General features: G+C 34.2%; 3 protein-coding genes and 1 long non-coding RNA gene across 4 annotated transcripts; all 4 read right to left on the bottom strand.

Moving 5' to 3' along the window:
• Window positions 1-1,482: 1,482 nt before the first annotated feature.
• LOC112084184 lies at window positions 1,483-2,931 on the bottom strand. The gene is made up of 3 exons (XR_002898148.1): window positions 2,668-2,931; window positions 2,299-2,396; window positions 1,483-1,815 (listed from the first exon to the last, which is right to left on the bottom strand). It is a non-coding gene; the product is annotated as an uncharacterized LOC112084184 (long non-coding RNA).
• Window positions 2,932-3,408: 477 nt separating this feature from the next.
• LOC18991862 (plastidal glycolate/glycerate translocator 1, chloroplastic) lies at window positions 3,409-5,953 on the bottom strand. Its single transcript, XM_006415192.2, has 8 exons — window positions 5,603-5,953; window positions 5,210-5,525; window positions 4,837-5,098; window positions 4,626-4,741; window positions 4,418-4,527; window positions 4,161-4,338; window positions 3,912-4,041; window positions 3,409-3,785 (listed from the first exon to the last, which is right to left on the bottom strand). The coding sequence occupies exons 1-8, from the start codon at window positions 5,879-5,881 to the stop codon at window positions 3,635-3,637; spliced, it is 1,542 nt and encodes a 513-aa protein (XP_006415255.1). The 5' UTR covers window positions 5,882-5,953; the 3' UTR covers window positions 3,409-3,634.
• Window positions 5,954-6,182: 229 nt separating this feature from the next.
• On the bottom strand, window positions 6,183-10,517 carry LOC18991861 (CSC1-like protein At1g32090). Its single transcript, XM_006415191.2, has 11 exons — window positions 10,080-10,517; window positions 9,198-9,350; window positions 8,974-9,109; window positions 8,792-8,893; window positions 8,580-8,699; window positions 8,417-8,497; window positions 7,988-8,328; window positions 7,661-7,906; window positions 7,243-7,567; window positions 6,922-7,155; window positions 6,183-6,748 (listed from the first exon to the last, which is right to left on the bottom strand). The coding sequence occupies exons 1-11, from the start codon at window positions 10,394-10,396 to the stop codon at window positions 6,404-6,406; spliced, it is 2,400 nt and encodes a 799-aa protein (XP_006415254.1). The 5' UTR covers window positions 10,397-10,517; the 3' UTR covers window positions 6,183-6,403.
• A 3,338-nt stretch (window positions 10,518-13,855) lies between these two features.
• LOC18991860 (pinoresinol reductase 1) lies at window positions 13,856-15,404 on the bottom strand. The gene is made up of 4 exons (XM_006415190.2): window positions 15,038-15,404; window positions 14,479-14,719; window positions 14,156-14,359; window positions 13,856-14,016 (listed from the first exon to the last, which is right to left on the bottom strand). Exons 1-4 carry the CDS (start codon window positions 15,383-15,385, stop codon window positions 13,856-13,858), a joined length of 954 nt encoding a protein of 317 aa, XP_006415253.1. The 5' UTR covers window positions 15,386-15,404.
• Between the last annotated feature and the right edge of the window lie 9,575 nt (window positions 15,405-24,979).

The following is a 24,979-nucleotide window of genomic DNA, read 5'->3' as shown; positions in this document are numbered from 1 at the left end:
TGATCGCATGAATGAAAATAGAAGCATTTGCCTAGCATTTCAAAAATCTATTATCCTTTTTTTTTATATTAGTGTAATCAAAATAATCTTGAATGTATCTATTCTTATGAAAGTCTTTTTGACATACTTTGGTTATAATAACCAAACTGGGATATATATATTAATATATATATATATATAATATTGTGAAGTTGGAAGAGTAAACATAAAATATATAAATTTTAATATTTCAAACCTATTTCAAACAAGACAAAAAAAATCTCAATTATCAATCCTCTTGTGATGAAATATAGATAAACAAAAAACTAAGATAGAAGAGAAAAAAATTGTATTAAACACAAAAAAGACACAAAGAAGGGTCTATATTTAAAAAAAAAAAATCTCTAAAAAAGTCCATATTTTAAAAAAAAATTCATTAAGGGTCCATATTCGAAAAATATTATTTTAAAAGAGCTTTTAAATATAGAGATTTGATGTTAGATTGTTATAAAGGACCTAATATTTTTTTTTCCCTAAAGCTTTTACAACTATTAGGCCGGAGCTGAAAATCGGCAGGTAATGCCGACTTGGAAGGATTCGAAATCATTAAAAAACAAGAAATATGCTGTTGTATGGTTATGTCTCGGCATAGTATTGTGTGCTGATGACCTCGCCATGAGATGCTATTGTAGTATCAGATTTTACTAATCTGTTTTGTTTGTCATATAACTAAGATGGATATGTATTATCCAACATGCAAAATGACCCTACTATGAAGTTCTTGGAGTAAAAAATGCACAAATATGAACAATGCTTTTAACTCTCCAGAATTGCAAGACTCCATAAGACTTTGAAATAATGACTTTAGAAAAACAAGATCTTTGGATCAAATTGTTCTTCTTAGTGCATGTAATTGTTACATAATTGATATTTCAAATAAAACCCGTCTTGAACATAGTTTTATGAGGCAATTGTATGGGACTCCTAACTTAAAGAGAAACACACTTAACAGGGATAATATATAGATATTAGCAAAATAATATATATTTTGTCCTTTTATCATATTTTCTCATGTTTCACATATGTTATCGTTATTTTGTAAAAAAAATTTCTTTTTTATTTTATTTTAATTTATTAAACAGTAATAATGTATTGAAAGAATTTTAATTAAAATTTAGTAATAAGTATGAATAAAATCAACGACCACATTCTCTGCAATATCAAACCGGGAGAGGAGTCATTTCTTCGTATTCAGTTTTATACCACGACGATAGTACCATAGCAATCATTGATTCTTACTTGATCGAGAACAATAATTTGAAAGCTGATTTTGCTGCCATTTCGCATTGATTAAGAGCATCTCCAATGCTGATACTTTCATTGGAGTTCATAGACTTTTTTTAATAATTATTTTTTGTTTTTGAACAGTGATGAACCCCAACCAAATTTTCACCCTCCAACCCTAAACCTCTGTTTGGGGTTCATCAGAATAAAACATTATCATTGATCAAAAATCTTGGTTTAACTTCAATCTGATTCAATGTTGTTAAGGTTATGACAAATGCATATACATAGCCGCAGGGAGTGGCTCTGAGACAGCAAGAGTGTAGCAACCAGGAGCAAACTTCCAAGCTTCGTACTCCTCTACTTCATTGATCTCGTCATCGGTTTCCACGTCTTCAATATTTGCTTCTTCCAATAGCTTGTTCTTCTCTATCTCTTCGTCTTTCCTAACTTTCTCAACCACTAATTGCTTTGTCTCTGCTTTTCTCATCTCCATTTTCCTCTTTGCTAACTCCTCAAGAGCTTCTTTTTTAGCCTCAAGCCTCTCACGCTCTGCAACCGTATCTCTCTCAGATTTTCGTACAAAAACAGGTTTGATCATCTTAAGCATAAGCAGACATAAGCATAAGCATAAGCATATGTTCCATGTCACAGAGCCATAGAACTCTAGCGATGATCAAACTGAGCTATGATGCAAGTTCCAAAATACTTCTCTGAAGCTCAGCCTTTATATGGTTATTCTTCTCAATTGCACAAGTCGTTCAACACACTAACAATCATATCAACTTTAAAAACACAAATGTACCACGAATCAAGAAAAGAAAATTGAATCAAGCTAACAACATGAGATCTATCAAACACTGCAGGTAAATGGTAGTTCTAGTATCATATCCAATAAGTGACCATTGGTTCCTGGTCAAATAAATCGTTGAAATCACTGCGGTGATATCTTTCTAATCATCATAAGTCAAGAATCAAGAATAAAACAAAGGAGTCGTCACAGAGGAATCAATGGAAGAAGAAGAAGAAGCTTACATCTGAACCATCCATGGCTGGTACAATGACAAGAGGCATAAACACAAGTGAACCAGCAAGTGACAAGTAACGTTGCAAACCGTAATAGATAAGTGGAACTGCATTTCACAAAAAAAAAAAATCAAATTCAGAGCTCTCACCGAACTTGGTACGAGTGCTCGTGCTGGTTTCGCTGGAGTAATCAGAGACAAACCCAGTTTTCTATCAAACCGAAAAACTGATTTTATCCCCAATTTACGAAACCTTAATTGCAAACTCAATAAATAACCACTGGTTTAAATCATAAAAAAAACGTTCGATAGTGTGCTAATTCCATCCGATGAACTCGACAAAACTATAATCCTCAACTAAAACAAAAGATCAACTTACCTTGCTTAATCGGTCGGCGAAAACAGTCTCTTTCACCGGCGTCGTCGATTTCGACCAAATGTTTTCGACGGAAAGACTAAACCTGAAGAAATTTTTTTCTTCGCCTAAACCTGATCAGGTCTCGACGATTTTGGGTTTACGCAGTGGAAATCGTCGGTGTCGAAGAAAAAACGAAGTATTGAGAAATGAGAGAAGTCGATATGGTTGAAGAAGTTTGCTGAAAAATTTTCCCGACAACGAATAAGAGGGAACCACGTGTCTATGAACCCCTCAAAAAACAGTCTCAAAAGTCCGTCCTGAAGGGGTGGTTCATCAAATTTATGGGCTTCACCTATTTTTTTTAATCATTAATGGGTTATGAAACCCACTTATGAATCCCATTGAACCCTGCATTGGACCTGCTCTAATATGGGCATCATTTAGTTGACAACCAGAATCAATGGAGAGATAAGATGCATTTGCAAATTGTAATGTTTATGCGTATTAATGTTTAGTTAAATAAAATAAAAAGGCATAAATGTTGTGTCTAGAGTTCAGTAGTAGGACAATTGAGAAAAATGTGTATCTGATCTTATGAAGTGAAACGGGACAAGGATGGAGACAGCTCTGCTCCAGTAATCAAATCTTTGTTGGTAATTGTTTCATATCTTAAACTATTTCCTTTGGAACATTTCATATCTTTAAACCTCTTAGTGTTTTATCAGTATTTTATTACTATGACTGATAATTGAGAATTTGAAATCTTTGTGTTTTTTCTTTTGTCTCAATTGAAATATTAAATTTACATATTTTGTTTCCATTACAAATTCACAACATTTACAAAATAAAAATAAAAAATATAAGCATTTTACCATCATCTTTTTCATTGATACAAGCTTATTTTCACATCCAAACCAAACAGCTCCCATACTTAAGTAACTCGCTGGCTGCTGAGACCACCGATCGTGTATCGCCACGTCATCACTCCTCAGCCGACGACCGCCAGCAAACTCTGCCGGACGGCAGGGACTGAACACAGTAACGATCCAAAGATTCCGGTGAGAGCATAAGCAATTGCACAGAAGGGAAGAGCCTCTGGCTCCTTAGCCGACAAAGCTGCTGTTCCAAGTCCATGAGCACTGTCCATAGAAATAAGAAAGTTCATATCTTTTAATGCTAATGGCATCAATGGCTAATCAAACACTGTTAACAGATTTTGCCTCATTTTGATTCAAATTGTGAAAGATAATCTGTAAACGAGTCACCTTGACGCAGTTGCGATTCCCCGAGCAATTGGATCACGTAAACGCAGTTTGTCAAGAACAACTTGCACGAAGTTAGCTCCAATCAGACCAGTCACAACGACTACAGCTGCTGTAAGAGACGAATTGGTCCCTGAAAATGTCCAAGAAAGTCGTTAGGGATGTTCTTTAATGTGTTCGGTGGAGGATAAGAAGAAGAAGAAGAAGAAGAAGAAGAAGAAGAAGAAGAAGAAGAAGAAGAAAAACATATACCTTCAAAGAGTGATACAATACTAAGGGCTAATGCAACTGTGATGCAGCGAGGTAGGATTGATACCGTTAAAGATGGTTCTAATCCAACTAAACGTCCAACAAGAGCAGTTGAGTAGAGCGAGAAAACCGTTGAAACGATCACAGATGTGAAGATCTCAGCTGCGTGTCTCTTAACGAGCTGAAGAAGAAAGAGAGAAACCAAACAGATTGTTACTAGTTTTCTCAAAACAGAACAAGTTTGTTGTTTGGTTTTTTACCTTTCTTTGTTTGAACATGGAGAAAGCGAAAGAGAGAATGACAGAGCCAAGAAAACCCATTAGTATGTCACCAGCGCCAGGATCCGATGCTACTTTGGTAAGGTAGTTTCCTGTCACCAGTGACCATCAAAGAGTAGTGAACAAAAAAGCTTTTACTTGGTTCACTAAAGAAACTATCTTATAGTTTGTTTTGTAAAGTTGACTTTACCTAAAACAGGATCAAGTCCAGATCCTGAAGCATACCCAAAAGCTAGAGCAGCGAGTACTGCAGATAGCGCGCAACAGATTATCGGGTGGAAGACTTTCTTAATAGAAGATGGCAACCTTGGAAAAAAAGAAAGATAAGACAACGAGAACAACCTCAGAGAGAAAGAGAGAGACACAATTGAGGAGAAAAGGTGAGGATTTGAAGTATATACCCAGAACCGACAATGTAACCAAGAACAGTAGAAGAAAGAAGGAAAGGGAGACACGTTCTTGCGCTTGTACCCAACGAAGTAGGGTAAAACAGAGCACCAACAAACGATACAACAAAGATTCCACTCCAACTCCATAGCTCAAGTGTTGAAAATGGAGAAGGTTTTGCCATAGGCTCAGCTTCCGTCATTTCGGTTTTCACCATTTTTCTCACAGCAATAGCTGTGAAACCTGCTACACAAAGAGACGCCAACCATCCACCGGCTGTACAAAACATTCGAATCAGTATCAATTATCAAAGAGAAAACGAATCAAAAAAGAGAATAGAGATACATCACCGTATAAAAACCATCAAAAGAACAAGAGCTTATATACCTACAATGTAGCAGATTTTGACGCCAGAAGCCGCGGGAATATCTCTGACGGAAAGAGGGAGAACAACAAGAGAAGGAACGTAGAACAAAGGAAGCCATCTCTGGATAAACAGAAACGCAGGCTCGAAGAAATTCATCAAACTTGTTGCAGCAGCAGGAACAAAGGAATCCAAAATCATAAGAACAGAGAAAATACAGAACATCCCAAACAAGGCGCTCGGGAACTTGATTGACGCTGCTACAAAAGCCTGTTTCAAGAAACTGTCTGCAGCAAGTATGATCCCAAGTGAGACCAACAAGTGCATTATCGCAAACACCTGGTGTGCAAAAACAGAGTTAACATACAAAAAAAGGGTAAGCAAAAAAACATGGAATCTTCATTGTTAAAGCTTACGCTGCGAGAGATCGTTGATGTGTTCCCTGTTCCAGCACCATCCATGGATTGAACTGAGAGTTTCCTCCCAAAACTCATCTCTCGAGGACCCATTTGTAGAAAGTTCGTACTTTGACCATTGGGTTCACGAGATTTCGATAGATTCAGCTTCTGAATTCCATTGGATTTGTAAATCTTCCCATGTTTCGAGTCGGATCGGATCTTGAAACACAAATGGCGGTTTCTTGATGGGGAAAGAGCTAAAGGAGAGAAGAGAGGAGTGGCTAAAGGAGTAGCCATGGAAGCGGTGGTGGCGACGTGGCTGTAATTCTGCGAGACGACACATCATAGTCTTATTCATCTTTCTCGTATATGATGGAAATTGGATTACGAGATTTTGTATGGACCAGAGAGAAAGTTTTATCACATAAAAGATGAGACTTTTGTCTTTCTCTCTTTGTACTAAAATTTTTGAACCAGAGAGAAAGTTCTATCAAATAAAAGATTAGACTTTATGTCTTTTCTCTCTTTGTACTGAAAATTTTGTTTCCCGGATTAGTTAGTTTTTTCGGTTAAGAAAGATCTCTACTTTAATTAATTCTAAAATCATTGAATCAATACTCACTGTAAACCAAACGTTACAATTACAAGAAAAAATGAAAATTTGGATATATCCATAGAAGTGGAGAACACTAAACACCAATCTCTTAGCCTTAAAAGACCAAAATCAGAGTCAACAACAAATAACCTAAATCTAGTCCAAAGAGACTAAGACATTTAATTAACTTCATTAGAGACCTTGAGTCAACATTGTCTACAGATTTAGTTGTAACGGTACTCATGCTCCTCATACCGATGAGCTTCGTAGTGGTACGATGACTGCTCGTAAGCTGAGGCGTAGTGCGAAGAAGGGGAAGAGGAATTGTACACTTGATTGTGATAGGAAGGAGTACCGAGCTCGGTCACAGGACTAGACGACCGTGTTTCGTGTTTGTCTACTCTTACCTCCGGTATCTCCTTTTCTCGGTGTCTCTCTTTCTCTTCTTCTTCGTCTAATTCTTGATCGAACGAGAGGAAGATCGGGTGCAAGTAAGCATCTGCAAGATCAGCTTTCATGTTCAACTCCGGTTCTGTCTCCTTCTCCAGCTTGTCTTTCGCCATTGCTTCCTGCAGTTAATGATGATAAACACAGGTTCTTGTAAGAAAGCTTAAAACTTTTTTCAGAAAGACAATGATATAATGCAGGTTTTTATAAGAAAGCTTGAAACTTTTTATTCGCAGGTTTTTTTTTGAAAGAAAGCTAGAGACTTTTTTTTTATCTGATTATGTTGTGCCAATACCTCGAGAGGGTATTGTCGAAAGGCGGGTTCGAAGCGGTGTTTGCAGTATTTGTGGAAAGCAAGTGTGAGAATTGGTAAGATGATAAGCAATGGCGTTGAGTCAGCTGCCTTTTTAGAAGTCAAAAGTCCCATAAGCAGAAGCTGAGATATCAACAAGCTGGCGATAATGCGGCCATGAACGTGCGGCCAAAACGCTCCACAACTCTCGTATTGTTGGTTGTAAACATTGATTATCTGCGTTGTTAAACCAAGAAAAGCATCATCATGATTCACGACGACAAAAACTCATAATGATGATATAAACTCTTAAAAAAACCGAACCTGATGGCGATAGACCAAGTAAGCAAAGGCGAAGAATATACAAATGAAGGGAAGAAGAATGGGAGTAACAACGGCATAGACAATTCCCAAGAGGAAGTAGAGCTGGAGAGATGGAATAGTCTCCTTGAAATCGACAAAACCAGGGTCCATTGCTCTCTCTCTATCTCGTTCGGTCTTGACAAGAAACGTGTTCTTCAAGTGGAAAATCACTAGGGGCTTTAACCGGAGAATCTCACCGGCAATACCAGCCCACCCGTCAACCATTATGTATGTGATAAAGAAGGTAGCTTTCATCGGTATGGAGACCCCAATGGTTCGAGGAATCCTGTATTAAAAACACAATAAACAAGAGCGGTATGAGTTTGATATAAAGGTAAGATTTTTTTGGAGAAGTAAAAGAGGTTAGGGTTGTATATACTGAGATGGTGATTGGTGAAGGAAAGAGTCCAGCTGCTCAAACGCAGTTCCGGCAATGATACTTCCCAAGAACACATTTACTAACATAAAATAATAGTATTTTGCTGCTGCTCTACGCTCAAGAGTAGATAAAGCGATGTAACCCTCAATCTTGGACATAATCAGCAAAACCGTCGGGAGAATCCACAAGAAAATCTTCAGGGCAAGACCAGGAAGAAAACCTTGTAAAAAGGACTTAATGAAATCCCTGCAATAAAAACCAAGAAGATGGAGTCAAGGGTCTTTACCAAGAAGCAAAAAACTGAGATACTAGATTGGCTGGACTTACAATCTAGTGATAGGTCTGAGGAAAGGTGCAACTCTGTCGAGACCTTCTAAGTTGGCAAGAGATTGCACGAAAGCGATTGGAATCATGTAGAAGAAGACCAAGGCAAAGACTGAGACACCGATTACGAGTTTCCTGATGGTCAAAGAGATAAAAGGTATAGCAAGGTTTTGCCAATAGATGTCACGAGGCTCTGGAGCGCTACTCGTTAACCATAATGTCGGATTCTTGCTCTGCTGCGTCTGTGCACAAACAGAAGCGCCCCATCGCGAGTCAAACGACACAAACGCAACAGGAAGCATCAGTTTTGAGTCCTTGAGAACTTTTTGGCGCTCCAAAGACATCTGTATCAATAGTGTTGAAATGAGGTTAAAGGTTTGTGAAGCTTTGCTTTTGCGTCAAGCAGTAATTAAAAGCAACGGAACTGCTTACAGTGTGGTCAAAGTCCCTGATTTGTTGTTGGTAGTATTCAATGGAATCAACTTTATTACCCCATAGACCAAGAAACCCTGTCTGGAAAAAACACAAGCCGCTCATCACAATCAACGTCATATATCATCTCAAAAAGCTAAAGAAAAGGTGTGGAGAGACCAACTCTGCAAGTAGGCTTCTTATGCGGATTCCGTTGATGCTTTAACACATAATAGTCAAACCAATTTTGCAGCCTCTCTCTTTGCTTCACCAGCTTTGCATACTTGTTTGCGTTATAAACTGCCTAAAACAAAGACGTTATGATCCATCGGTTAAACAGTCTTATCAATTCAACTGAGAATAATGAAAGTAAGCGATTAAGGAGAAACAAATTACCTGATGACAGAGGTAATGCTCAGGGTGGTTCGTCTTAAAGAACTGATCCACGGTATCAGGAACTGAATGTCCGGGAATGTCAGGGACGTTTCTGACAACAACCTGCAAATAATAAACAAGTGGTATTTAAAAACACCGATGTAATACTTATCAATGTTTGAAATTTTGAAGCTTTCACTCACAGTGAACTGCTCTGGACGCCTACGCTGCGAAGCTAAATACTGCAAACGCATTATTGCGACATTATTGTATTCTCTGTAGAGCATGAAACATGCCCATAGCGTGAAAAGGTACTCTACTCCAATGTGGAAGAAGAACCTAAACACACACACACAAATGTTAATCTCAGCCGGTGAAATCATCGATCTTCAATAACAAAGCTTCATTTTTTCAGAACTAAGCTCACTTTGATGATTTAGGCTGAACATTTGATATAGAGAGCTTATCGATGTCGCTGACCACGAGCTCTTTCTTCAAGAAGAAAAGTGTTCCGCTTGATACATTCACTGGAACAAGAACAACGAGCGCTAATATCATGGCTGGTACAAATATCTTCAAGCTGCCACAAAAGCCAACAAGAAAAAAGAAAGCAGATTTAGCATAAAACATTTGTGGGTTTTTTTCTATAGATTTATCCAGATTCTCTCATAAATAATCTCGGTAACTTTCCCGGGAAAAACGAATTTCTAAAAAGTGACTTTCTCAGGAAACAAACACGAAACAGTGACAACAAACGAAACTTCTATTATTGCTTTTGCTTTGTCCTTGTGGAATACAGAGCAGACAACTCTGAAACTTAGCTGTAGGATTATTAATTTTTGTTTAGAATAATGTACAAATATTTTCTTACTAGTAAAGATTCTTCAAACCGTGAATTTCGGGAATTTGTCACTCGGAAAAAATTCGTTCTTGGAGATTACAGTCGGGTACAGAAGCGGGAATCCCAGTGAAAGAACAACAACAAAAAAATACCTAATTTTTCTCGGAAATTTCACATTTTTTTCCCCCGATAATTCAACAGAATCTCAAAGACTCATACATACCATAAATAAAGAAGACAAAATTACCCTATTAAATAATTTTTGTGGAAATAAACAAATAAAGGGCACCCATAATTATCAGATAAATTTGGTTAAGCAATCAACTTTTTTCCTTTTAACGGAAAAGTTTCGATTTTTTTTCCTTTCATTTTCTCGAGAAACAGACGTCTCAACGAAATTCCGCACATTTTTCAGTTAAAAAAAACCCCAATTGCGAGAAGAAGAAGAAGATAAGAAGAGAATTTTACCCGAGAGTGTAAATCCTGAGGAAAATAGCAGAATCGAGACCAGCGTGACGAATAATCTCGGCTTCACTCATTTTCATGGCTTGAGGCATCCAATTGAGGAAAGTGAAGTAAGTCTTGTAATTGAGGTTGACGAATTTTCCGACAAGGTTTCCGTCGGAGCGCCGGGGACTGTTTCTGTCTCCAGAGAGATACCATTTAGGGAAGTAGACTCTGTCGTTGATTGGTTGGATTCTGAGGACAGCGAATGCGATTAGAAACATGAAGGCACCGAAGAGGTTGATCAGAGCTGAGACTCCTATGTCCTGCAGAGTCGCCATTGAAAAAAGACCGGAGAGAGAGAGAGAGGGAGGAGAGAAGAGAAGAAGAGAGACGAGAGAGAGAGAGAGGCGTTTGATGGAGGAGACTGGCGTGAAGGTGAAAAGAGAGATGAGAATATCGTCCAAGTCTAGGAGTTTCTATTTTCTAGTTATTTTATTCTGTTTTTTAAGGTAACTGTAGAACTGTTAAAAAAATTATCATATCTTCTTTTTTTCTTTGGCAACTTGTCATATATCATACATATATTTGACCCAAAAAATATATATATCATACATATACTGTATTAGGGGAACGTGTATTAGTTAGTGTTTTTTTTTAAAATATTCCAAAACATAAGACGAATTTTAATATAAATTGTAAAAACTTTTGGCTCAATGGTTATTCAAAGTTCGTTAACACTTTTACATCAGAAAATTTGGTTTTTAAATCCTGAAAAATATAATTTATTATTAAATGTAGATTAATACAGACAAGCTAATCTTAAACGTGCAATAGAAATATCTGTTTGACTATATATAAGTAGGAGAATAATCCATTATAGAATCATTAATGCAATAGTTTTTTATAATTTGTAATAAAATAATGATTCTAATGTTAAGTATAAATTATACATAATATTTATCATAGTTGAATATTATTAAAATTAAAGTTTCAGAAAAAGAATGGACAGTCCCATAATAATATACTAACTAAATTTCTATTTTATAGTAATACACTAATAATTTGCTTACACAGAACAATACACCAACTATTTTTTTTATTTTAATTCACAAATTATTAATCGTTTATCTATTTTACGACAAAATACGAATGTAGAAAGTCTTCCTATACAAAACTTTTCTCCTTCCGACACAAAGCTCTTATCCAAGTTGTTCAATATGATGGGTTTTTTTTTGGATCACAAGTAGTGTCTATTTGTATAACTTTTTTTTAACAACTTGTGTTCTGTTATATAAATGGAGAGACTAATTAAGATAGTGAATTACAGTGGGATTTAAAAAATAATTGGTGTATTATTTTTGGATATACAAAAAGTCTGGGTATCAAAATGGTAGGAGAAATTTAATTGATGTATTATTAAAATGGAATTTTCGGGAAATGAATGTTACTATCAAAGTAATTTCCTAAATATTTTAAGACCCTTCACAGTTTACATAACTGGACTAGTATTCTATATTTTCAGCTTATTTTTTTGTGGGGCACGTCCATAGCCAGGAGATGAGAGAAACCCTCAAAATTAGGTCGCCAGTGATCATACATGTTGTTTTGTTAATGTGGTCTCGAATTTTTTAACTCTTTTTGAATATCTTATATTTCTGAAAAAGATTGGATATTGAATAATGCATTTTTATGCCTTTCTTTTGACGATGTTCCTAAAAACGAATTTTGCGAGGAATAAGAAATGCTCATATACCAACTACCAAAGTTCATAGCACGCGTGAATACGAGTCATGGTTTAATTCTCTTTAACATTAACTTTTCTGACTTTTTTGTATACTCTAAAATTAGGTTGCCTTTATGAACCTTTCGAATAACGGCAAAGTTTTTCGGTTTATTACTCTATTTTTTTCTTTTAACAAATTGGTTTGTCGATAAAAAAAAAAATAAAGTTTATGAAATAAGACTCAGGGCTGGCCCTGAGCTAAAACTCGTAAAGCAATGGCTTTGACGCTAAAATCTATTAATATTTCAGAGGCATCACTTTGAGATAAATTTATTTGGTGATAGTATGTAGAATTGCATTAAAAGTGCATCATTTTGTAATTGTGCTTTAAGCATTATATAATTCCAGACCGTTTCTGAATTAATACTGATCCGTAGTCAACTTTTGTGCCTTCCACAATTAGGGCGAGCTAGTATGTTATTTGTAATCGTAAGCATATTAGTTAGCTCCATCCGCTTATATTTATCAAACCCTCTTGTAACGTACAGATTAGTTATTACATGATTCAATGAGACTTCTTAGACCCATTTTCACTTGTACTTTTTCGGCGGGATTATACATTTTGTCGAGCAAAAGAACATTCGTCAAAATGGAATACATGTCTAATATTGGTGTCCTTTTAGCTAAAGTGACAATATAGACGAAGAATTCAAAGGTTGGCAAAATAGAGAGGGAGACGAACAAGTTGAAACAAAAAAAAAAGGAGGAAGACGAACAATTAAAAGTTTGCACGCGCAGATCTTATACGACTATGGAGAAAGTATTATGAAGAAAGTGGTTATATGATCTTTATACTCCATCCGTTTTAAATTCAAAGTAGCGTCAACATTTTTTTTATCCAAATAATATTGTTTAAGATTTTAATGTAAAATGGCATAAAGACAAATAAAAATATTGTGTTTACGTGATTTTTGACATATAAAATGGCATAAAGACATATTTATGAGCATTTTTCAAAGGCCATCGCTTGAATTAAATAAATCAGCACCACATGTTGTTGTATGTGTATCTATCTATGTTTTTGTCTTTTAGGTGGTCACGGAACGTAAGTATGGAGTGGTTGCATAAAGCGGGTTATACAAGGAAAAGGACATTCTCGTTTTCCTTATTTCTAAACATCACATGTCGTCCTTCCCATGTCTATTCATGATTAAACGCAAAGTTATTATTTAAAATTCTATTTACATTTATAATAATACATTTACACAATTAGCACTTTATGTATTAATACGTACATGATCAATTTTATACGATCTAGATTATTAATTTAGAACTCTGATTGGCGAAACCCAAAATGATAGAATGGTAAAATGGTATACACTTCCATACGTTTTACCTGTCATACAAGTTTGAAAAAAATTGTAGGTTATATTCAATTATTATTACTATGTCATTCGGCCGTCTTATAAATAAAAAAGTGATGTTACTCATTTCTTAAAGTATAAATTACTAGTTCTATCATTCTATGTTGTATTATTGTAGTATTATTTTTATTTATAAAATACTGAAGTTTGCTTAAGGTTTTGGGATTAGTAACATGTCTTGATGCGGTCATCCACGTTTATCCTTACGTTGCCAATAAACACTATTCTATACATATCCACTTCATTGCTTGCTTAGTAATGCTTTGCTATGTGACTACAAAAAACATTAAACAAATACAATACCAAATTAGTTTACTTTGAAATTTCTACACACAGTTGACTTTACATAGCCACGACTTGATCATTTACCGATTAGTTTGGCGAAATGGCGATTAGAAGAAAGATGTGACGTATTAGTGGATAATTATATCCTAAATCAAAGGATAATAAAATTACCTCTTTCAGTTTGACTTCGATCGAACTCGAATTCGAATAAGAAGATGTTGTATATGCAGTCGCAAATTTATAATTTAACTTCAGTACCACGACAGTAAAAACACATGGCATGAATATGAAACTTCAAACTTATTGTTTTAAACTTCAAACTTATGATATGCATATTTATTGTAGATATGGTTTAACCAAACTAATTAGAGGAACATTCTTAAGTATTCATCCATGCGCTTGTACTTGACGTCCGGATAGAGAGTAGAAGCTTCTTCGTCTTCTCCGACATCATGATCAGTGAGAGATCCTTCGTAGAAAATGTGATAAAAATTTCCTATCGCTGCTTGGTGTGAAGGCTCCATTTCTGCATATATATGCAAGAAAATCACATAAAACTGATAGGCGTTGTTTTTCAAATGGGCATAAAGCCTAGCCTATCAAGCACCTATATCTTGAAAACTGATTTTTTATACTACGTACGTAAAAATTTTGATTGGACTTACGTTCAATGTTGGCAAGGAAATTTTTTGCAGTTATACTGGTGTTCTCCAATTCATTTCCGGTTAACTTTTCCCAGATTTGAACCAATTTAAGATGCGTGAGAATGTTATCGGGAGGTCTGATATACACAGTTTTGTTCAATGTTCGCGGATCGTTTAACGTCTTTGCTGTGTATTTTGCAATATCGTCTTCGTCCGCAAACACCACTACAAAATAAAGTCGTTAGAATTCAAAACTTCGTTAAAATCTCTTAAAATATATAATACCAATGAGATAAGAAACATTAGAAAGAGCCCATGAGAGTTTCTATAGTTTTTTTTTTTACCTTTTACATTTTCATCTCCATAAATATTAACTTTTCTTTTGGGAGGGAGTAAAGTTTTCATCTGGGATAAATTTCCGGCAAAATAAGCGGCAAAGCAAGCACCAACGACGTAAGTGTGAGGTATTCCGGCAGCTTCAATAGCTTGACGCACTTCCATTTTTTGGTCGAACGTTTCTCTTCCCGGTGGTAATGCATGTCTCATACGTGGTGGATCCATACCAAATTCAGATGGTAAAAATCGCTGAAACAATGAACTTTACAAATATTATCCTTTTAAATAATAGATAAGTCCATCCAAAGTGCTAAAATAATTTGTTTTTAAGACTAAAACTCCTTTAATTTTGTTTTAAATATTAGGCTAAGTTTCTATATATAGGCACCTTATACGGGTCCGTTACCTTGATATTTTATTTGTTCCTATAATGAAAATGTGAAAAGTAACAACTTTTCAGCAGTCTTTTTGATTTCTTCCCGTCGTGTGGTTCTTTTACTTTCTAATTTTGATAGAAGGAAGGACCACATAAGTTTCTAAACCCACCAATCTTTCTTACTTTTATACCTTGACGTTACCAGCTTCTTTAATGGCTTCGACGAGCTTGATCTGGACAAGGATGTTATGGCTACGGAAGTGAACTTCGGAAATGGCGGATACAACAACGTCAACGAGTTTCACGGCGGAGACGAGGCTCTGGTGGTCGGAGAAAGAAGCTTCGACGACACGTACGCCTAGTTTCTTGTAAGAGAGAAGGAGTTGGACTTTCTCGATGTCAAGACCAATCTCCGGCCGCTGCAAAACGTAAGTCTTGTGACCTTCATCCAAACACGCTCTTACGATCCTCTTTCCTAAGTAACCCGTCGCGCCAACCACCAAAACGCTCGTTTTCTCGCCGCTTTTGTTCTCTCCCATTTTTTGTTCTCTCTTGATCTATATTTTGGTAGAAGTGTCTCGTTTGCTGGTGTATATATATGAGTCGAAACATGTACATTTGTATGTATGTGTGTATGTACACCTAATGGAGTATTGTATGCATTGTAAGTAAAGCTGTTGATAATATGCCTATACAAGAAAACAAGTATATCATTTAATGATACGTTTTTCAGCTGATTTTTTTTTTTTAAATGAATGATAGGTATACAAAAAATACCATTTGCTTCTAACCTTTTAGTCATTAGAAAAGGAAATAATGTTATGTAATCAAAAATGAGTAGCACAATATCTCGATTTCGAATATAGTATAGAGTTAGGGTGTATATAAAAATATCTAAGAATAGTTTAGTTATGTTTCTTCATCCATATATATAATAATGTAATGTGAAGAGAGCCTATGATTGGGTTGTGATTCTAGATATTAGTGATTACATAAGAGTACTAATATTTGCTTGACGCTCAAAATATATTTTACATTACGTTTCTCCTGGTTTTAGTGTTTTATGATAATATTTTCGGTAAAACTTGTTTAAAACTAAGTTTTATAATCTTTAGCCATAGTTTAGAATATTTTTGAATTTTTTTATTGAAGATTAGAAAATTATACATATACTAGTCCAAGTCACCGAACAAACATCGATGTATCAGTCCATGATGCAGCTATGGACTTATATACTTTCCACCATACCTAATTGAACTTCCATGACATGTATATCCTGGTGGATTTCTTTTTGTTAGAACTTGTTTGACAATTAGCTTTGACCAGTATTTCTGGTGTTTTCCGAACAGCTCAAATGTTGGATAACAAAAATTTGGAAACGTTGGATTCTTCATTGTGAGTACTATAACATATTATATTTATATATCAAAAACAGAGTTTATTTGAATGAGAAATGAATATCCAAAGTGAGTTAATTGATAAGCATATGAGTAAACAAATGTTATTTGGGAGGTAAAATGTTTTTATATATGTAGTGGAGAAGTCGTTGATTCAAAACCTTAAGACCATAATAAAAGCGAAAAGTATTACCATGCTAAACCATATCCGAGCGCACCCAGACGAGCCGGGATGGACTCAAAATCGGGTTTGGGTTTTGCTGTTGGTTTAGTTGAAAACCCTTGGAATATGAACTTTTAATAAAATAGAACTAAATAGACGGATTCTTCAAATGTTTTGGTATTAAGAATCACTCAAATAATCTCTTACAGACTTGTTTGATCAGATTTACACACAACCACTCAAGGATTTGTCACTGACCGATTTCTAACTACCTAAAGCTTACAATCTCTCAAATTCTACTTTTGAACTTTTACAGAAATCACTCACCACAATCGCCCAAAATTGGATATACATTTTTTTTTTACCCAAAAAACTTAACCTAGAAAAACCTCATTCTTTTTTTGTTTACTTTTATATTTCCTTCACGTCGCTCGGAGAATATCTCTTTCCTAAAATGAATATCTTCAAATCTTGCTCTTGATTCCTTTCTGCTGCTACTCTTTAAACTTTCAATTCACTCCCTTTAATTCAAGTGTTTACAATCTCCCCCTTTTTATTTGAATGTGTCCTCTCAAACACCTCCATGATTTCCTGACATAAAACGAACAAAGCACCAAGAAACACGGACACACTGTACTCTATACCATATAATGATCACAAAGCTTGTATCACCAAATAAAAATAACATTAACCTTTGAGAGAAAAACAGAGTTCACAAAACTTAAATAGATATAACTCAAACACTCAAATGAAATAAAGTTATGCCAAAAATAAAAACTGCAGATAAAATGACTAGTAACTCGTAATGCTCCCCCTCAACGTCAGTCGGCAATGTTAATGCACATCCTCATCAGGTTCATACTCTCCCCTGCTTGAGAGACATTCACATAAAAATAATTAAATCCAGTATAAGCACATATATATATATATATATATATATATATTCACATACCTGCCACCCTCAACTTAATGACATTGATGAACTGGCTGAGTTGATCCAAATCGGCCATCAACTTCTGTGCACAGCAGACTCATTTAATGCACAGGGGTTTGGACAGTATCGGTGGAAATCCAGATTCAACATCATTGTCAAAACCGAAAACAGGCCGCTGAAAGTTCAGGACTTGACAAATCAAATTCGGAAAAATCAACCGTTTCTGCACAGAACCGGGAGATCGAGCAACTCAGCAACGATTGAAATGACGTCCGCTGACCAAACCAGCAACGAACTTGACCCTGTAGGGAGCTAATTTGACACTATCATTAGTAAGGATCCAGTTTGCACAGTACACTTTGTAGAGCATTGCCTTGGTTGACGTAAATGCAGGTAGTTCCCACCAGAGAGTGTGACGGCATCATCATCCAAGGAATGACGTCCAGCAGCTCCGTGTAGCGAGGATCACGGGAGTTAATCTCCAACATGTTGTTGATCACATGTAGGGAGAACTCGAACATCAGTCCCCGCATATAGACATAGTTCACACCTTCCCGACACACCATATCAGCAAGATTGGCATAGAAATCTCGGACTACCTGAATGATGTAGGGCTGGGCATCAATTATTGTGTAGATTAGTCCTGCCTGCTGAATGAGATCTTCAAGTTCTCTGAATTGTTGAGCACCAGGGGCAAAAACACTTGATCCAGGAACCCTCGGAGCTCCAACAACTCATGAAGACTCAGGGCATCATTAGATGAGGAAAGACATGATCATTATGCATCTGCACTTTGCAATGAATCTCATAACGTGAAGAGAGGTCCACATATGGGTATACCGGTTCACCTTTACATCATCGACGGCATCAGAAGATGTCTTCTCCACATCAGCAGGAAGTAGGAATCAAGGGCCAGAAGGTGGAGTTGACCAGGACGAACTCGCATCACCGAGAACAGTAGTCTGAGCGCGCATCTGAGCTAGTTCCGCAAGAAACTTCTAAGCGTGAGGACGAGTTGACGACATGAATTGCAGAAGAGGAAACGACTGCTCAAACGTGAAAAGGTGGAGACAAATCTGTTTGAATGAAGAACCCTAAATGGAGCTGACTATATATACTCTGAAAAAACTCTAAAATAAGGCGGTGAAACGCAACTAGCCCACAAGAAACGGACAAAAAGCCCAAAGATGATAACACTGCCAATGAACATGAAAACACAGATCAAAAACAGAGATAGTTCGATTCTAAGTAGAGACCACACTGAAAAAAAAGAATTCAAAAACAGAGTACGACTGTTGAAGGCTAGTAGAGGAAAACAGCAGGAAACCGACAAGTAAATTGCATCCAAAACCACTTGAGCTGACAAAATCTTTTTGTTATTTTTTTAATATATAGGTATACTTAGAAATTCATAAAAACAAAACTTACTATTCGAAATAAGACACACTACAATAACTAAAGAGAGGGAGTCCACATCAACACTTACGGTTCATGGTTAAGACCACATTACCAGCCCGACACAGTTAACAGAATTAAGAAACACCTCCATAAAGAATCATTTAATTGCACAAAAACTGACTGCAGGATCAACGAGAACTATCTGCATGAGGAGCTCATCAAGACTGACTCTCCTTTATTATTTTTGATTATTTTTTTTTTACCATAGACATTGACAAGACCAAATATGACGGGTTTAAGCCACGTCCAACTTGGATGTCTTTCAATTTGTTTTCTGTTTTTATTTTCTTTATTTTTCAAAGGATGAAGAGTCAGATGAACCAATCCAGACAGTGATTAAGCTCAAAGTGCAATGGGTTTACGCTACCTCCAAGATGAGTGTCTTTCGCTTTGGTAGCATTTTCTCTATACAGATAATTTTTTAGTTGATCCTACTATCCAATCCAGACAGTGATCAATGCTCAGAGTGCAACGCGTTTACGCTGCCTCCAAGATGAGTGTCTTTCTCATCGGATCAACAAACTAGATACTATGAGAGGAGGAACCGTCTTAACCTGAATAACCCATGAAAAGAGATAACATAACTTAACACAGAACACTAATTGCAGCAGACCCCACTTCTGAAATCATTGCAATCTATCTCAAACGAGATAGTTTTTCAGCATTCAAAAATTCCAAGTGATTTTCTCAATCGCATGAAGGAGTTTAAATATAACGGTTTGGTAAAATTGTCAGCCAATTGATTTTCAGATGCAAGATGATTTATCTCAACCTGTTTCTCCTCTACTAGTTTTCGCACAAAATGGTGTCTAATATCTATGTGTTTGGTTCTAGAATGTTGCACAGGGTTTTTAGATATGTTAATTGCACTCATGTTATCACATTGAACAAGTAAAGGGCCAGAAAACATACCATAATCATGTAACATTTGCTTCATCCAAAGTAATTGAGTACAACAACTTCCAAGGGCTATGTATTCAGCTTTTGCAGTGGAAAGGGTTACACAGTTTTGTTTTTTGCTGTGCCAAGCAATCATATTATTCCCAAGGAAAAAACAGCCTCCCGAAGTACTCTTCCTATCATCAATTGATCCTGTCCAATCTGCATCACAGAAACTAGCTAAATTCTCATTAGTATCCTTGTGTAAACTAAACCAAAATCCAAAGTTCCTTTGACATATTTAATGATTCGTTTAACAGCATTTAGATAGGATTGTTTCAGACTAGCTTGATACCGAGCACACATCCCTACACTTAAACATATGTATGGTATGCTGGCTGTGAGATAGAGTAGACTTCCTATCATCGATTTGTACAGTTTCTCGCTTACTTTGACACCACCCTAATCTCTTTCCAGTTTCATCGTAGTACTCATAGGAGTCATGGCTGGTTTGCTTGTCTGCATATCAAATCTTTTGATCATATTTTCGCATAAGTACTCTGTGACATATTTATCCCTTGCTCGGTTTATTTAATCTGAAGGCCAAGAAAGTAATTGAGTTCTCCGGCCATACTCATTTCAAACTCACTTGACATTACTTTGACAAACCGATCAACCATGGTTTGTTAAGTTCCTACAAACAGTATATCATCCACACACTTGTATCAAAATTAAGTTTGCATTTCCTTGATAGATTAACAAAGTATGATCTGACATTTCCTCACTTAAATCCCTTCTTCATAAAAAACTGAATCAGTCTTTCATACCAGGCTCTAGGTGCCCGCTTTAAACCATAGAGTGCCTTCTTGAGCTTATACACATACTCAGGATGCTCTGAATCTTTGAAACCTTTTGGTTGGGACACAAACACTTCTTCTTGTAAGAAGCCATTTAGAGAGGCACTTTTCACATCCATTTGATGAAGTTTGATTTTTAGAATGCAGGCAATCCCCAATAAGAGTCTGATTGACTTTAACTGTGCAACAGGTGCAAATATTTCATCAAAATCTACACCTTCAATTTGCGAGTATCCTTGAGCTACCAACCTTACTTTATTACTCACTATGTTGCCTTCCTCATCTATCTTGTTCTTGAATATCTATTTTGTCTCTACAACATTCATTGATGCAGGCTTTGGCACCAAGTCCCACACTTCATTTCTCTCAAATTGCTCAAGTTCTTCATGCATTGCAATTACCCAAAACTCATCTTCAAGAGCTTGAGAGATTCCTTTGGGCTCAATAACTGACACAAAACACGCGTGCATTACCATCTCTCTGAAGTTGATTTGCTTACCCCGGTTTTCATCCCTGCATCAATGTCTCCAATAACATCATATGCATAATGATTTCTGTGCACCTGCAACTGTTGTGTCTGATACCAATTGAAAAACCTTAGAATATGAACTTTTAATGAAGTTGAACTAGATAGACATATTCTTCAAATGCTTTTGTATTAAGAACCACTCAAACAATCTCTTACAGACTTGTTTGATCAGATTTACACACAATCACTCAAGGACTTGTCACTGACCGATTTCTAACTACCCAAAGCTCACAATCTCTCAAGTTTTACTCTTGAACTTTTACAGAAATCACTCACCACAATCGCCCAAAATTGGATATATAGTTATTTTTTTTTTTCCAAAAAACTTAACCTAGAAAACCTCATTTCTTTTTTGTTTTTATATTTCCCTTCAGGCCGTTCGGAGAATATCTCTTTCCTAAAATGAATATCTTCAAGTCTTGCTCTTGATTCCTTTCTGCTGCTACTCTTTAAACTTGCAATTCACTCCCTTTAACTCCGGTGTTTACATTAGGTACCTTGATCAATTAACCTATCTTTTGTGTCAAGTTTTTATTTGGGTATATGATTATTACAAGAAACAAGTACTGTAAGTTCAATTTCTTTTTATACGAATATGATTAAATTCGTAAAAGTAAAAAAAATAATGGCTGAAAGTATTAGAATTATTGAAATGGAATTAATAGGAAAGATAATCTTTGATAGATGCAATTATTAAAAAAGGAAAATAAAAATTCTTACTCAATTTTAGTTCATTACATTTTCTTTGATATTGAGTTAACTTTGGAGTACAATTTTACAAAGATCATAATTCAAAATGGTAAATCAGTCATAACTCATAACTCATTGTAAGTCCAACTCAATTTAAAGTTTTGGGTTTAATTCATGATTAATAAGATTACTGAATCATCCATGAGTTAAACCTTTACTCAAACAAATTCAATGATAATTCATACTATTAATCAGACTGCTACCGATGAAAGCCAATATCTCAAGTTAGAGTATATGCATGAATTCATTTACAAACATTACATCATTTGTAATTGAAATCTTATGTATATGTATTCAACCCATATTACATCATGTTTTTAAATTTGATTTCAACAGTGACAATTAAGCCCCTGATCGTCTATATTAATTGTACACACGATAAATTTGATTCATTATCGAATCTTTAATATTCATCTCTCTAAATGATATAGATTATATAATAGATCCAAAGGGTGTATTAGTTGTAACTAGAAGAGAACCCGCGCATATGCGCGGATCTTGTTTTAATTTATATTTTAAATAATACATTTTAAGAATTTGTATTGAATTTTATGTTTACTATCAATTTTTTGTGTTTAAAATATTTATATTTTCTTTGATTTATTATTGATAATATATTATTTGTAATCTTTTCTACATCAGTTATGTCAAATAGTCTAATTTTTTCCTAAGATAATCAGAAACTAAAATTTATTATTTAATTTTTTATATGAAAACGTAATAGTTCACTTAAAAATATACGTTGAATATCAGAGAAGAATATACATTTTAATTTTATTTGGTTAAATATATTTGATTGATTCCATCTTTTTTATTTTTAAAAAAACATGTATGATATTTTTGTGTTGACACTCTTCTTTTTACTATTATTTTTAAATAATTTTTATTCGTTTATTAAATATTCTTTGTGTTTTATAATTTTATGTTGAAACTTTATATAATACTATTTTAAACTTCTTAACTTATTTCAGTCACAATATTTTTTTTCACTTGAATAAAATTTATTTATATTTTTAGTTTAAAAATAAAGTTTAAATCACTTGAAAATAGAATGATGTATTTAAAAGTTTTGTATTATATAGTATTTATAAATTTTTATATATTAAAAGTAGATTTAAAATTTATTGTAATATATATACATATATATATATATTAATATTTATTTATGTTTTTTAATGTGTTTGTTTTAAATTTCATTAGTTATTTATTTTATTAAAAATGGGAGAGGTGTCATTTTCTCCATTGCTGAGGTGTCATTCAGCTCGAGAAAATTGATTGACTTTTATATATAAGACTAGGAGAGAACCCGCACATATAAGCGCGGATCTTGTTTTAATTTATATTTTAAATAATATCTTTTTATAATTTGTATTGAATTTTATGTTTATAATCAATATTTTGTATTTAAAATATTATATTTTCTTCATTTTTTTCTTGATGATATATTATTTGTAATATCTTTTACACCTAATTGTGAAATAGTATAATTTTTTATTACAAGATAATAAGGAATTAAAAAACTACTATTTTAATTTTTGTATAAAAACGTAATCGTTCACTTAAAAATATAAGTTGAATATGAGAGATAAATATTTATTTGTTATTCAATTCTCATATTTTTTATTCTTGTAAATCTTACTAATATAATATTTGTTAACTTTATTAATTTTACATTTTGAAATTTTTTGGTTATATATATTATTGATTCCAACTTTTTTTAATTTAAAAAGCATGTATGATATTTTTATGTGGAAATCCTTCTTTTTACTATTATTTTTAATAATTTTTTAATCATTTATTTAATATTCTTTGTGTTTTATAATTTTATTAGTTGGAGTTTTATATAAGATTATTTTAAACTTTAAACTTATTAATTTATTTTTACTTGCATTAAAATTTCAATTATATTTTTAATTTGAAAATAAAGTTTAAATCACTTAAAAAAAATAGAATGGTGCATTTAAAAATTTTTATATTATATAATATTTATAAATTTTATATATTGAAAATCAATTTGAATTCATTGTAATATAAATATATATTAATGTTTATTTATATGTTCTTTAATATATTTGCTTTAAATTTAATGAATTAATTATTTATTAATATTTTAAATTAAGAGATGTCATTTTCTCCATTACTGATGTGTCACTCAGCTGGAGAGAATTAATTGTTTTTTATATATAAGATTTTTAAATGTCTAAATGCTCTGAAGTAAATTTGAAATGCGTTGAAGTGTTGATGTTATGACCTACGGCGCACTCTTTCGATCGAGTTTTATTCAAATTTGTGACTTATAATTGTTATCCAAATTTTTTTTGTCAGTTTCATCCTTCTTACACAATTTCTTCGGGTTCAACTTCTTAACTACTGGATTTGTATTATCCTTAGCAAGAAAATAATACTGTGATAGTTCACCTTCTGAACATTCATCTTTTGAAACAGGAAAAAAATGTCTTATCTAAATTATGTTTACTATTCTACAAAGATAAATAGTTTTAATAGAGAGATGATCAAATCCTCGTGATTCAATGATGACACACCAAATGCAAACATTATACGATCATCAAACTTTTTTTAATTGTTTTATGCGCTGTCTTTATTGGCTCACTTTTAGCTTATCTGCGTTTGTCCACAAAAGATTTCAAGAGTTCATTACTTTTCTTTTGACGGCTACTAAAATAATTTATTACAAGCTCAAATAATTGCCACAATTTATAGGTTATTGCGATAATTTCAAAAGGTGTAAACTTCAAGACTGTCACCCGCGCGCAAAGTTACACAACAACTACAATTACAGAGTTGAACAGTGATATGAACTGTTATTACTTATTATCGCAGGTTTCAACCACGTCTTTCGTAATTAAAAAACAATTTTTTAATAGAAATAGGTCTCTCAAAATGCTGAAGACGTCGCCTAAATTAAAACTGCAAGAGACGGTATTGAAAGACATATGGACATATATGATTCGCTATTGAAAATTGGGAGAAATTTGTTTTTTCCTTCCTCATTCTATTTTCCTCGTCTTCTCCGTAAAAGGGTCTATACAATATTCAACTAAAATACATAAATCTCTTATATGGGTCTCAAGCCCAACTATATTATTAAAATATTGTATGAGAGACCTTAATGAATCTCTAACCATCTTTAACGCCGTCTTTAGCT

Source organism: Eutrema salsugineum, unplaced genomic scaffold (assembly GCF_000478725.1).
Source record: "Eutrema salsugineum unplaced genomic scaffold, Eutsalg1_0 scaffold_5, whole genome shotgun sequence".
Taxonomy (NCBI): domain Eukaryota; kingdom Viridiplantae; phylum Streptophyta; class Magnoliopsida; order Brassicales; family Brassicaceae; genus Eutrema; species Eutrema salsugineum.
This window is presented reverse-complemented; position numbering and strand designations above follow the sequence as displayed.